This window comes from Hyla sarda, chromosome 4, assembly GCF_029499605.1.
Source record: "Hyla sarda isolate aHylSar1 chromosome 4, aHylSar1.hap1, whole genome shotgun sequence".
Classification (NCBI taxonomy): Eukaryota; Metazoa; Chordata; class Amphibia; order Anura; family Hylidae; genus Hyla; species Hyla sarda.
Window position 1 is genome coordinate 210,009,287 of NC_079192.1, and position 14,709 is coordinate 210,023,995.

A 14,709-nucleotide genomic window follows, 5' to 3' on the forward strand; every position below is an offset into this window, starting at 1 on the left:
GTTTTGCAACAGATTGAGGTACAGTGTTTGTAAACTCTGTGTTAGAACAATGTTGCCTTCAGATGTTGCACAACTACAACTCCCCACATGCCCAGATAGCCAAGAGCATAATGAAAGTTGTAGTTTTACAACAGTGGGAGGCACCCAGTTGTGAAACACTGTTCCCTGCTATTGTGGCTCCAGGTTCGGCCGATGCACAGTGGCACTGCTCAACCATAAACACACCTCCCCCCTGCTCCCTGCACTCCACCGACATTTGTCCGCTAAATGGTTGCTCCCCTACTCTCTATGGAACCTGGACATTCTGATTACTCCGCCACTGCTTTTCTATGGTGTGGCCCCTCTAGAGATGGGGTGAGTGTGTGAGTCTGTCAGCAAGCTCTTCTGTGCAGATCACAGCCACACTATCTGTTTATGTGCAGGCTTCCAGCGCTCGCTCACGGGCAGTGCAGCGGCTATCTCCTGTACTGGATGCCGGCGTGCTGGCATTCAGTATGTTGCAAAATACAGAGTTGTCTGTATGCATAAAGAGAGATGACCCCTAGTGGCGGTTATTTTTATCTTTTATTTTTTAGTAAAATTAACATTTAAAAAAAAAAAAATAGAAGTATATTTAAAAAAAGTAATCTTATGAGTATTCTCTAAAGTGTAAAACGTTTTTGATAATGACAGTGCCTCTTTAAGGAATTCTCTGTATTATTGCTTGGCTCCACATAATATGTGCTGATACAGTGGATTTACCTTTAATTTTGTGTCTTTGTCATCTGATTCTTACAGGAACCTTTATTCCAACAAGAAGTCCAGAAAGTTGAGCGAGGGCGAGGCAGATGTCCTTTTGACCCTGACTCATCTGTAATCTCAACATTGGCAGGTACTCATCATCATATGGTTAGAGGTAAAGACGTGTGATTCTCAGATATATTTCAACCAGTGTTAAATGCTGAGCTTTAGCAGGCTCAGTATTTTTGTCACATTTAATGGTCCTTATTTAAGAAAAAATAACATCCTTCTTTTAAGCAAAAAACGTGATTGAAAATTGTGTGTGAACATGGCCTTAAACTTATTTGTCCATGCAGCCAGATCCTCAGCTATTCACCCTGGGTTCCACTCTATACACTCCCAGCAGTGCTAATTTTTTGGGAGAAGCCAAGGCCTGCAGGTGACTTCCTTTGTGGTTCCTATTCAATGGAGACGCCTAGTTTAGCACTGTGGTCATGGGTTATCCAGGAAAAAAAAACTTATATATATATATATATATATATATATATATATATATATATATATATATACATATATAAAGGGGATCAGTATTTGCCTCAGGGCAAGGCCACCACTCCTGGTGTAACGGAGCTTCAGAAGGCCATTAAGCACTCCGTGGGCATTCTGGGTAGGGGAATATGCAAAGCAGCTCATTACATCACCTTTTCAGGTAACGTTCCCTGGTATCAGCTTAGCTCCTGTTAAGAAATATAAAAAGCTGATTGGGATTTTATGCCAAGCCAGACTACTCCCCAAAAGGGAAGTTTCTACCCATCTGCAGATAGCTGTTTCGTAGCTTTGCCACTCGTCAGTACAGGGCAGGGTGATCTGGCTTGGCTGGGGTAAGAGGCCTGAGAGCAACTAAAGGGGATACGTATTTGCCTCAGGGCGAGGCCACCACTCCTGGTGTAACGGAGCTTCAGAAGGCCATTAAGCAGGGATTTTATGCCAAGCCTGACTACTCCCCAAACATATATATCAACTGGCTCCAGAAAGTTAAACAGATTTGTAAATTTCTTCTATTAAAAAATGTTTATCCTTTCAGTACTTAAGAGCTGCTGAAGTTGAGTTTTTCTTTTCTGTCTAAGTGCTCTCTGATGACACCTGTCTCTGGAACTGTCCAGAGTAGAAGCAAAACCCCCATAGCAAACCTCTTCTACTCTGTGCAGTTCCCGAGACAAGCAGAGATGTCAGCAGAGAGCACTAATGCCAGACAGAAAAGAGCAACTCAACTTCAGCAGCTGATAATTATTGGAAGGATTAAGATTTTTTTAATAGAAGTAATTTACAAATCTGTTTACATTTCTGGAGCCAGTTGATATATATAAAAAAAAGTTATTTTTCCTGGCATGTAGTAAATGTTTTGTGAAAAATGCCAAAAACTGCATAATAGGTTTTTTCAGGGCAAAAAATGCTGAAAAAATTCAGTAATGGAAGCCTAACAAGCTTGGGTACACTGCTTGATGAATTGTAGAGTCTATTAGGCTGCAGTAGCTTGACGTATTGTTGTTCTACCTTTTAAATCTAGTAGTAATGTAGGCTTGCCATCTAGTGGCCATTCACTTTAAGTGCAGAATCTGTTGCTTTATGTATGATGAACTTGATGCAATCACTTATATTTTATTAATGAAAAAATGTTGCATATTCCTCCTTTTATCAAATGTCATTTGTTTGTATACGGATTAGATATTCTCAGTAAAGAGAAGCTACGCTAAACATAGCATCCGAATTTGAATCATTCACTTAGAGGATGCATGGTATAAAAATATAACAAACTACATCAAAACTACAGTACACAATGAAAACAAAGTTTTATACTGTGCTGTGTGTCACTGTATCAGTAAATACGAGTTAGTTGCATAGATGATAAATGGATGATGAGGGATAGATGATAAATGGATAGGTTCAAAAAGAGAAACAACTAATAATAGAAATCTCTGCATAAAGGTTCATTGTGAAGGCAATATCAATAGCCAGAAACCTTCTCGTAAAATACTTAGACAAAATATTTAAGTATAAACACAGTATCACACAGCTTTTTTGAGACGATACATAAAGGAAAGGTTTATTTGTGATGATAATGTGCTGCTCATATATTTATGTAAATAATGTTTACAACAACACATTTACAGTAACATTAGCATGTAAAAGATGCCATTTGCCTTGAACCATGTTGATTTGCTATAGAAATAGAAAAAATATATAGAAATAGTATAACATCGATTGCAATATGTTAATGAATAACTCTTCATTTCACTACAGGTGGTGAATTGTTTGTTGGCCTCTACAATGACTTCTGGGGTCGAGATGCTACTTTATTCAGAAGCATGGGATATCTACCGTATATAAGAACAGAGCATGACGATGATCGCCTCTTAAAAGGTGAATTATATAAAAACAAACTGATGCTCACCATAGACAGTCATGGAGCAGTTATCAGGTGGAGATTAAAAAATGTAATGCATCTTAAGATACACAATAAGGTTTCTTTGTTTTGACAGTCTTTGTTTAGCCTTATTCACAGTTTTGTTCAAAAGATTTATTTTTCTAATATAACAGCAGTTAAATAATACAATGTATGAATTACAAGCCCTATGGAAAGTAATTATATTTTTTGACCATCTTTTGTACCGTAAAACAATCAAATAACAGCTGTTGTTGGTACAAAATATTAGGAAAATAAGATACATAAACATAGTCTCACACTTTTATTTTCATGTGATATGACACATGAATATGAACTTTTTCCTGTTGCCCCTTTCTCATGACCTATAAATGGCTATGTTACTGTCAGTGCTGTGGTCAGATTTGCTGGCCACAAGCGCATCCCTGTCTCTGCTGCCGGCGCTGCTGCGGTTGGCATCCCGCAATGCAAACGCCTGCGACCGCCAGGTCTCCCCTTACCTCCTCACCGCTCTGTCTCCTCTGCTCTCCGTGTCTTCTGGCACACACGTCCCTGCCTCCGGCTCTTTAAAATTTTAAAGGGGTTCTCCAGTGCTTAAACATCTTATCCCCTATCCAAAGCATAGGGGATAAGATGCCTGATCGCAGGAGTCCCGCAGCTGGGGACCCCCGGGATCACGCACACGGCACCCCGTTTGTAATCAGTGCCCGGAGCGCCGGCAACTGCAGGGCCGGTGTTACGCCGAGCGCTCCGGGTCCCTGCTCCTCCCCGGAGCGCTCACGGCGTCTCTCTCCCTGCAGCGCCCCGGTCAGTCCCGCTGACCGGGAGCGCTGCACTGACATGGCCGTCGGGGATGCGATTCGCACAGCGGGATGCGCCCGCTCGCGAGTCGCATCCCAAGTCACTTACCCGTCCCGGTCCCCTGCTGTCATGTGCTGGCGCGCGCGGCTCCGCTCTCTAGGGCGCGCGCGCGCCAGCTCTCTGAGGCTTAAAGGGCCAGTGCACCAATGATTGGTGCCTGGCACAATTAGCTTAATTGGCTTCCACCTGCTCCCAGGCTATATCTGCTCTCTGCCCCTGCACTCCCTTGCCGGATCTTGTTGCCTTGTGCCAGTGAAAGCGTTTAGTGTTGTCCAAAGCCTGTGTTACCTGAACTCCTGCTATCCATCTTGACTACGAACCTTGCCGCCTGCCCCGACCTTCTGCTACGTCTGACCTTGCCTCTGCCTAGTCCTTCTGTCCCATGCCTTCTCAGCAGTCAGCGAGGTTGAGCCGTTGCTAGTGGATACGACCTGGTTGCTACTGCCGCAGCAAGACCATCCCGCTTTGCGGCGGGCTCTGGTGAACACCAGTAGCCTCTTAGAACCTTTCCACCAGCACGGTCCACGCCAATCCCTCGCTGACACAGAGGATCCACTACCTGTAAGCCGAATCGTGACAGTAGATCCGGCCATGGATCCCGCTGAGGTGCCGCTGCCAAGTCTCGCTGACCTTACCACGGTGGTCGCTCAGCAATCGCAGCAGATTGCCCAACAAGGACAGCAGCTGTCGCAGTTGACCGCCACGTTACAGCAACTTCTGCCTCTGCTACAGCAGCAACCATCTCCTCCGCCAGCTCCTGCACCTCCTCCGCAGCGAGTGGCCGCTCCTAGCCTCCGCTTGTCCCTGCCGGACAAATTTGATGGGGACTCTAGACTCTGCCGTGGATTTTTGTCTCAATGTTCCCTGCATATGGAGATGTTGTCGGACTTGTTTCCTACAGAACGGTCTAAGGTGGCGTTCGTAGTGAGCCTTCTTTCAGGAAAGGCCTTGTCTTGGGCCACACCGCTCTGGGACCGCAATGATCCTGCCACAGCCACAGTCCAGTCCTTCTTCGCTGAAGTCCGTAGTGTCTTCGAGGAACCAGCCCGAGCTTCTTCTGCCGAGACTGCCCTGCTGAACCTGGTCCAGGGTAATTCTTCAGTGGGCGAGTACGCCATCCAATTTCGTACTCTTGCTTCCGAATTATCATGGAATAATGAGGCTCTCTGCGCGACCTTTAAAAAAGGCCTATCCAGTAGCATCAAGGATGTGCTGGCCGCACGAGAGATTCCTGCCAACCTGCAAGAACTTATCCATTTGGCCACACGCATTGACATGCGTTTTTCTGAGAGACATCAGGAGCTTCGCCAGGAAAAAGACTTAGATCTCTGGGCACCTCTCCCACAGTATCCTTTGCAATCTACGCCTGGGCCTCCCGCCGAGGAGGCCATGCAAGTGGATCGGTCTCGCCTGACCCAGGAAGAGAGGAATCGCCGTAGGGAAGAAAATCTTTGTCTGTACTGTGCCAGTACCGAGCATTTCTTGGTGGATTGCCCTATTCGTCCTCCACGTCTGGGAAACCCACGCACGCACCCAGCTCACGTGGGTGTGGCGTCTCTTGGTTCAAAGTCTGCTTCTCCACGTCTCACGGTGCCCGTGCGGATTTCTCCTTCAGCCAACTCCTCCCTCTCAGCCGTGGCCTGCTTGGACTCTGGTGCCTCTGGGAATTTCATTTTGGATTCTTTGGTGAATAAATTGTGCATCCCGGTGACCCGTCTCGTCAAGCCGCTCTACATTTCCGCGGTCAACGGAGTTAGATTGGATTGCACCGTGCGTTACCGCACAAAACCCCTCTTAATGTGCATTGGACCCCACCACGAAAGGATTGAATTTTTCGTCCTCCCCAACTGCACCTCTGAGGTCCTCCTCGGTCTGCCATGGCTCCAGCTTCATTCTCCCACCCTTGACTGGACCACCGGGGAGATCAAGAACTGGGACTCTGCTTGCCACAAGAGATGCCTCTCCCCCCCTCCCAGTCCCGTCAGGCAAGCCTCAGTGCCTCCTCATGGCCCCCGTCCTTGTGTCACCCTGCCCCGTGCCAAGCTTCACCCTCTGCCCTCCCTCCCCATTCCCACTCCTGCTGTACTGCCTGCCTTTGAGGAAACCCTCCATTCACTCCCGGTGTCCTCGTCCCAGGTAAAGCAGTTGTCGGACAAAAAAGGGGGAGACCTAAGGGGGGGGGGTACTGTTACGCTGAGCGCTCCGGGTCCTTGCTCCTCCCCGGAGCGCTCACGGCGTCTCTCTCCCTGCAGCGCCCCGGTCAGTCCCGCTGACCGGGAGCGCTGCACTGACATGGCCATCGGGGATGCGCTTCGCACAGCGGGACGCGCCCGCTCGCGAGTCGCATCCCAAGTCACTTACCCGTCCCGGTCCCCTGCTGTCATGTGCTGGCGCGCGCGGCTCCACTCTCTAGGGCGCGCGCGCGCCAGCTCTCTGAGACTTAAAGGGCCAGTGCACCAATGATTGGTGCCTGGCCCAATTAGCTTAATTGGCTTCCACCTGCTCCCAGGCTATATCTGCTCTCTGCCCCTGCACTCCCTTGCCGGATCTTGTTGCCTTGTGCCAGTGAAAGCGTTTAGTGTTGTCCAAAGCCTGTGTTACCTGAACTCCTGCTATCCATCTTGACTACGAACCTTGCCGCCTGCCCCGACCTTCTGCTACGTCTGACCTTGCCTCTGCCTAGTCCTTCTGTCCCACGCCTTCTCAGCAGTCAGCGAGGTTGAGCCGTTGCTAGTGGATACGACCTGGTTGCTACTGCCGCAGCAAGACCATCCCGCTTTGCGGCGGGCTCTGGTGAACACTAGTAGCCTCTTAGAACCGGTCCACCAGCACGGTCCACGCCAATCCCTCGCTGACACAAAGGATCCACTACCTGTAAGCCGAATCGTGACAGCCGGCGGCGTGTGACATCACGCTCCGCCCCTCAATGCAAGCCGACAGTGATAGCTATCACGCCCCCTCCCGTAGGCTTGCATTGAGGGCCGGAGCGTGACGTCACACGGGGCGGAGGCATGATGTCACACGCCGCCCGCCCTGCGGTCGACCATAATAAGAACCCGGAGCGAACACGGACTGATTATAAACGGGGTGCCGCATGCATGATCCCGGGGGTCCCCAGCTGCGGGACTCCCGCGATCAGGCATCTTATCCCCTATCCTTTGGATAGGGGATAAGATGTTTAAGCACCGGAGTACCCCTTTAAGGGCCAGCTCATGATTGATTGGTGCTAGTCTCTTTTGACCCTATTTAACCCTGCACTTCCTTTAATTCTTTCCGGATCTTTGTGCCTTAATTGCCTAAGAGAAAGCATTCACTTGTGTCTTGCCTTGCCATGTATCTAACCCCTTGCTACGTATCCTGACCTTGCACCTGTGTCACCTGCCTTTTGACCTCTTGCTACGTTACCTGACCTTGCTTCATTGCCCCTAGTCCAGACCTCCTTCCTGTCCTGACTTCTTCTGTGCCTCATCCTTCCTGTGCCACGTTATACCTTGGCTGCCGTTATACCTCGGCAGTCGTATCAGGGGTAGCGACCTGGGTGCTACCTGCAAATCGATCCCACTTTGCGGCAGGCTCTGGTAAAAACCACCTTAGACTCCGCTCCCTGATACAGCCCACACCATCTTCCTCACAGGTCAGTGGATCCACCTCCCCACAGCCGTAACAGTAAGATCTGGCCATGTATCCCGCCGGGGTGTCTCAGCCGGATGTTTCTGACCTCACTTCTATTTTTGCCCAGCCGTCCCAGCAAATTGTGTAACAAGTGCAGCAGTTGAATCAACTGTCCGCGATGATGCAGCAGCATCTCACGGTCCAACAGCAGCAATTACAGCAACAGCCCCAACCTGCTTCAGTGGCTCCTCCAGTGTCTGCAGCATCTATCGGTCCCAAACTACGTTTATCCCTGTCGATGAAGTATCAAGGGGATCATAAATTGTGCAGGGGATTCGTGAGCCAATGCTCCAAGCATCTCGAACTGATGGCCAATCAGTTCCCGGCGGAACGTGCCAAGGTGGCTTTCATGGTTTGTCTGCTCTCTGGCAAGGTTCTGGCCTGGGCCACTCCTCTCTTGGACAGCAACACCCCAGTGACTACCAACCTGCAAGCTTTCCTCTCAGAATTCCTCAGTGTCTTTCAAAAACCTGCTCGGTCTTCTTCTGCAGAAACTGTGCTTCTGAATCACCACCAAGGGGATTCTTCTGTTGACGAGTATGCGGTCAAATTTCTCCCCCTGGCTTCTTAACTTGACTGGAATAATGCAGCCCTCTGTGCCACCTTCAAAAAAGGCCTTTCCAGCAGGGTCAAAGATGCTTTGGCCGCACGGGATCCTCCTTCTGCCTTAGGTGAACTCATTCTCCTGTCCACTCATATTGATGTGCGCTTCGCCGAGAGGCAGGAGGAAATTCGTCTGGAGCGTGAATCTGCTCGTACTTGTCGTTTCCCTCGACTTGAACTGGTGTTACAGCGGATTTCTCTGTCACCTGCCTTACCTCCTGCTGAAGAAGCTATGTAAGGGGACCGTGCTCACCTGTCACAGCATGAGAGGTTTCGCCGACATGAGGAAAATCTTTGCCTCTATTGTGCCAATTCGGAACATTTCCTCAAAGATTGTCCTCTTCGTCCTTCTCCTACGGGAAATGCACACATCTAGGGCACTCCTCTCCTCATTTGTCTATGCCGTTCCAAATCTTCACCTCTTCCGGGACTTCGTTTCATGTCTCTGCTTTCTTCGACTCTGGTTCTGCAGGGGATTTCATCAATGCATCCCTGGTCCACAAGCATCATCTTCCAGTGACACGGCTCAGAAAACCCCTATACATTTCCTCCATCAACAGCAAAAGTTTGAACCTCATGGTACAATACCGCACGGATCCTCTGACGATGCACGTGGGAGTTTTACACAAAGAGAAGATCATGTTCTATGTGCTTCCTTTTTGTACTTCTGCATTTCTCTTGGGTTTACCTTGGTTGCAACTTAGCTCAATTGGCAAACAGGTGAAGTCTCTCGCTGGGGTCAAGGCGGTCAAAATCTCTGTCTGTTGGCAACGCAATTGAATCGCTCTCTTCCTTCACCTTCTTCTCTTCCTGGTCTGTTCTCTCCTTATCAGGACTTTGCTGATGTGTTGTGCGAGAAACAGGCCAAAAGTCTTCCTCCACATCGACCCTATCATTTTCCTATTGAGCTTCTGCCTGGTGCTACACCTCCCCAGGGAAGAATCTACCCCCTGTCGGTGCCTGAAATGCAAGGCATGTCTCAGTATATTGAGGAGAACCTCCAGAAGGGCTTAAATTCGGAAATCCTCCTCTCCTGCTGGAGCTGGATTCTGTTTTGTAAAGAAAAAGGACGGCTCTCTTCGCCCTTGCATTGACTACTGTGGTCTCAATAAAATTACCATCAAGAATCGATATCCTTTACGTCTCATTTCTGAACTCTTCGACCATCTGCGGGCACCAAGGTCTTCGAGAAGGAGAGAAATGGAAGACAGCTTTTAATACACATGATGGGCACTTTGAGTACTTAATGACGCCATTTGTACTCTGTAATGCCATGGCTGTCTTCCAAGAATTTGTAAGTGACATCTTTCAGGACCTTCTTTACACTTGTGTCATGGTCTATTTAGATGACATCTTGATCTTCTCTCCCAACTTTGAGGTGCATTGCACTCATGTGCGCCAGGTCTTATGTTGTCTGCGGAATAATCACAAACTCGAGAAATTCCTCTTTGAGAAGATGAGTCTTCCATTCCTGGGTTACATTCTCTAGCCAAGGCCTCCAGATGGAACTAGTAAAGTTGTCTTCGGTACTCAATTGGCCACAACCTTCTGGCCTAAGGGTCATGTTTTCTTGGATTCGCCAATTATAATACACAGTTCATTCCACATTTCTCCTCCTTGATTGCTCCGATTGTGACTCTCACCAAGAAAAAATGTAATTCCAAGTCCTGGTCCCCAGAAGCAGAAGAATCTTTTACCCATTTGAAATCTGCCTTCGCTTCTGCACCTGTTCTGTCTAGACCCAAACCAGAAAAGCCATTCTTTCTTGAAGTAGATGCCTCATCAGTAGGAGCCAGCGTCATCTTAACTGAAAGACCTCCAGAGGTAGAATGGTGACTTGTGGCTTCTTTTCTAAGATGTTTTCGCCTGCTGAGAGAAACTATTCTATTGGAGATCGGGAACTCTTGGCCATTAAGCTTGCCTTAGAAGAGTGGCGTCACTTATTGGAAGGATGTACTCATCCTGTCAGTATCTACATGGACCATAAAAATCTTTTATATCTTCTGTCTGCACAGCGTCTGAACCCCCAGCAGGCCAGATTGTCTCTTTTCTTTTCCCGGTTTAATTTCTTAATAAATTTTCAACCTGCAGACAAGCATGTCAGAGCTAATGTTCTCTCTAGAGCTTCTGATGCAAAAGGTCTGTACTATACTGCTCGGCATATTGTTTCTCCTGAACGCATGATTAGGGTGGCGCATGTTGTTCTTCAGCAAGTCCTTCCAGGGAAGTATTTTGTGCCTCCTCGTCTTAGACACAAATTGTTGTATTGGGGCCATTCTTCTTTACTAGCCGGGCATGCTGGAGTACGGAAGTCCATTCAATTGATCACCCAACATTACTGGTGGCCGAATCTGAAGCATGATGTCACTGATTTTGTATGTTCATATACCTGTGCCCGTAACAAGACTCCTCGGCTCAAGCCTGCGGGTCTTTTACTTCCTTTTCCTATCCTGGAGTGCCCTTGGTCTCACATTGCTATGGACTTTGTCACCGACCTGCCTTCCTCCTGCAACAACACAGTCATTTGGGTGGTCGTTGATTGTTTTTCATGGCTCATTTTGTGCCCCTCCCTTGAATTCCTTCTGCTCCACAACTGGCGGATCAATTCCTTCGACATGTCTTTTGTCTGCATGGCCTACCACCTCACACTGTCTCTGACTTTGGGGTTCAGTTTGTTTCCAAATTCTGGCAGGCTCTCTGCTCTCGTCTCAACATCAAGCTTGATTTCTCTTCTGCATACCACCCCCAGTCCAACGGTCAGGTAGAGAGGGTGAATTAAATTCTCGGAGATTATCTACGTCATTTTGTTTCTGCTCAACAAGATGATTGGGCCAACCTGCTTCCCTGGGCAGAGTTTTCATATCACCACTGGCTCTGAAGCTACTAAAACTTCCCCGTTCTTCATTGTCTACAGCCATCACCCTTGTCTTCCTCTTCCTCTACCTGTTCCTTCTGAAGTACCTGCAGAGGATAATCTGTTAAGGGACTTTTCATCTATTTGGCAAGAAACTTGGCACTCTTTAATTCTTGCATCCACCTGCATGAAATCACAGGCAGACAAAAAGAGAAGACCTCCTCCAATCTTTTCACCTGGTGACAAAGTCTGGTTATCCGCCAAGTATATTCGTTTTAAGATTCCCAGCTTCAAATTGGGTCCCCGCTTCCTGGGTCCTTTCAAAGTCATGCAATGCATTAATTCTGTGTCTTACAAACTCCATCTGCCTCCATCTCTATGCATTCAGAACTCGTTTCACGTCTCTCTCCTCAAACCCGTTATTCTTAATAATTTTTCTCATGGGTATGTCTCTTCCACTCCTTCGAAGTTAAAGAGATTTCCACTTCCACTTCCAAGTTAAAGAGATTTTGGCCACCAAGATCGTCAGAGGAAAACGCTTCTTCTTGGTGGATTGGATGGGGTTCTGGCCTGAAGAAAGATCTTGGGAACCTGAAGAGAACATACTGGACCAAGGTCTGATTCACACAGTCAGCGCTGCTGTCAGATTTGCTGACGGCAAGCACATTCCTGTCTCTGCTGCTGACGCTGCTGCGGTTCCCATCCCGCGTTGCAAACGCATTTGACCGCCGGGTCTCCCCTCACCTCCTCGCTGCTCTGTCTCCTCCGCTCTCCGTGTCTGCCAGTGCGTGCATCCCCGCCTCCTAAGGGGCGTGCGTGCAGGCTATTTAAAATTTAAAGGGTCAGTGCACAATTGATTGGTGCTAGTCTCTTTTGACCCTATATAACCCGCACTTCCTTTAATCCTTGCCGGATCTTTGTGCCTTTATTGCCTAAGAAAAAGTGTTTACTTGTGTCTTGCCTTTCCGTGTATCTGACCCCTTGCTATGTATCCTGATCTTGCTCCGGTGCCGCCTGCCTTCTGACCTCTTGCTACCTGACCTGACCTTGCTTCATTGCCACCAGCCCAGACCTCCGGCCTGTCCTGACTTTGTCTGTGCCTTCCTGTGCCACGTTATACCTCGGCTGCCGGTAGGGACAAGTCGTATCAGGGGTAGTGACCTGGGTGCCAACTGCTGCAGCAGGTCCATACCACTTTGCGGTGGGCTCTGGTGAAAACCAGCGACACCTTAGACTCTGCTCCCTGGTACGGCCACGCCATCTTCCTCACATGTCAGTGGATCCACCTCACCACAGCCATAACAGGCTATAATCAGTTAATAGTTCTATTAAAATTAAAAATAAAATTAAAATAAATATTTGCCACTTGTTTCTGTGTTTTTTTTTAGAGCCAAAGTTTGTAGGCTCCTACTTGATTCCAGACAATGAAGACAAGGATGACAACAAAATATACTTCTTTTACACTGAAAAGGCAATAGAAGGTGATGGAGTCCATGCTATTTATTCTCGAGTAGGACGAGTCTGTGCAGTAAGTTTCTTTTGTAGTATATTACAATATACCTTTCTGAGACAATGACCAGAATAGTTGCCAGGGAACGCTATATATCATCAATGTACCGGTAAAACATATCTACTAGGTTTCAGGATGCTTATATCTCATCCAGGAAAAGCTGTGTGAGAAATAGGAAATCCAGAATAGTGTGAAATCCCTAGCAGACTATAACTGGGACCTTTGGTAAAGTCTGTTTCAGCCTGGGTTTTTATGGATTGTAAGAGAGGTTGATATTTATCCCCTTCTTAGCCAGTCCAGGTTTTCAGTGTTGCACAAAATCAGCACATGTGCATAATACAGCGAGTTACTGGCCTTTAAAGAAAGGTATAACTTAGTCTGCAGGCTGAGGCTGGGAGGAACTTGAACGTCTGGTTGAAGGTAGACTCATTTGATTTGTGTGAGTAGGACACTTTGATAACTATTTTGTTGGGTTGCTGATAATAAGTCACCTATGTAAAATACAGAAGATCCATAGGAGTCAGTGCTTGGAAAACCTGGATTTACTTAATTTTTTTGTGCCTGAATATAAAAGCTTTATTATTGTTATGATAAAAATGAAATCAGGAAAAGCCTGTCCTGTCTATGACTGCTGTTTGTTGTCACCTGCATGACTCTATGGAGCTAATCTCCTACCATAAACATGAAGTCAGTAAAAAAAAAAGTAGAGTTAAAAGGAAAAAAAAGGTCTGCTATGCCATAGATATGTTAGACATTGAAATTAGTGAAGGTTGTCCTCTGTAACCAACACAGATTTTCAGAATGAAGGAGTACTATAAATTGCTCAAACCCTTTGACAGGGTCAAAGATTTCTCTGGGATTTCTATAACTAAAAATGACATATTTTTTAAGCAAAAGTCTATTCATATGAATACTTCTTCAATATCACATGCTCTTCTCATGTTTATTCATTACTTCTGAGTAAATTATTTTGGTTTCATTGCACCTATATACAGTTTCAAAAGTTTCCACTAATGTTATGAATGAAAAGGAGATCATAATTTAAGTTAATCATTGTGTGTTTATGAAAACCAATGCCATATATTTAATTTATTATTTTAGAATGATGTTGGAGGACAAAGAATGATGGTAAATAAATGGACTACCTTTCTTAAAGCCAGATTAACCTGTACAGTGCCTGGTCCTAATGGCATTGACACACAATTTGATGAACTTGGTAAGCATGTCTTTTGGCTACTTATTCATTTATTTAGCTTCTAATATTATTTAAAAATCAACTTTTCACATTTCGCAGACACGTCAAAAGTTTTATTCAGTCAGGGTCTCAGTACTGAGACCCCCACTTTGCACTAGAGCAAGCGTGAAGATGTGCTTGCTGCCATCTCCTTACAGTTTACCTAGACTGACTCTATTAATATTCTATGGAGCCAATCTAGTTCAACTGGATGGAGATTATAGTGGGCTATAGAGTGAACCCAACCCAAAACTTTAGACATATCTCTGACATGTAAAATGTTGTAATTTTTTCAATGACTAGGAGTCTACGACACATTTACACTACGTTTTCTTTATAAAATACCGTATTTATTGGGGTATACCACGCACTGACCTATAACACGCACCCTCATTTTACGAAGGGTATTTGATTAAAAAAAGTTTTTTACCCAAATATCCTTGGTAAAATCAGGGTGCGTGTGTGTGCATGTGTATACCCCGATACACTGTTTCTGACCCCACAGAAGCCCCCAGGAAAGGCAGGGGGAGAGAGGCCGTCGCCGCCCCCTTCTCTCCCCCTGCCTTTCCTGGGGTCTAGAGCACCGCTTCTCTCCCCCTGGCTATCGGCACCACTGCCCCTTCTCTCCCGCTGGCTATCGGCTGCCCCATGGCCAGCGCCGATAGCCAGGGGGAGAGAAGAGGCGCCGGCAATGGGACAGCGGTGCCGATAGCCAGGGGGAGAGAAGGGACAGGGCACCAATTGCCGGCGCCGCTGCCCTGTTGCCTCCCCCATCCCCGGTTTTATAATATTCTGTTGCCGGGGTCGGGTCC

At 47.0% G+C, this 14,709-nt stretch overlaps 1 protein-coding gene across 2 annotated transcripts in view; it reads left to right on the forward strand.

Annotated features, from left to right (window-relative positions):
- SEMA3E (semaphorin 3E) overlaps positions 1-14,709 on the forward strand; it is a 206,022-nt gene that overhangs the window by 140,093 nt on the left and 51,220 nt on the right. For both annotated transcript variants that reach the window (XM_056573405.1, XM_056573404.1), the window contains exons 5-8: positions 778-871; positions 3,022-3,141; positions 12,542-12,681; positions 13,765-13,879. In XM_056573405.1, the coding sequence (XP_056429380.1) occupies positions 778-871; positions 3,022-3,141; positions 12,542-12,681; positions 13,765-13,879 (469 nt within the window). The remainder of the gene's footprint in view (positions 1-777; positions 872-3,021; positions 3,142-12,541; positions 12,682-13,764; positions 13,880-14,709) is intronic.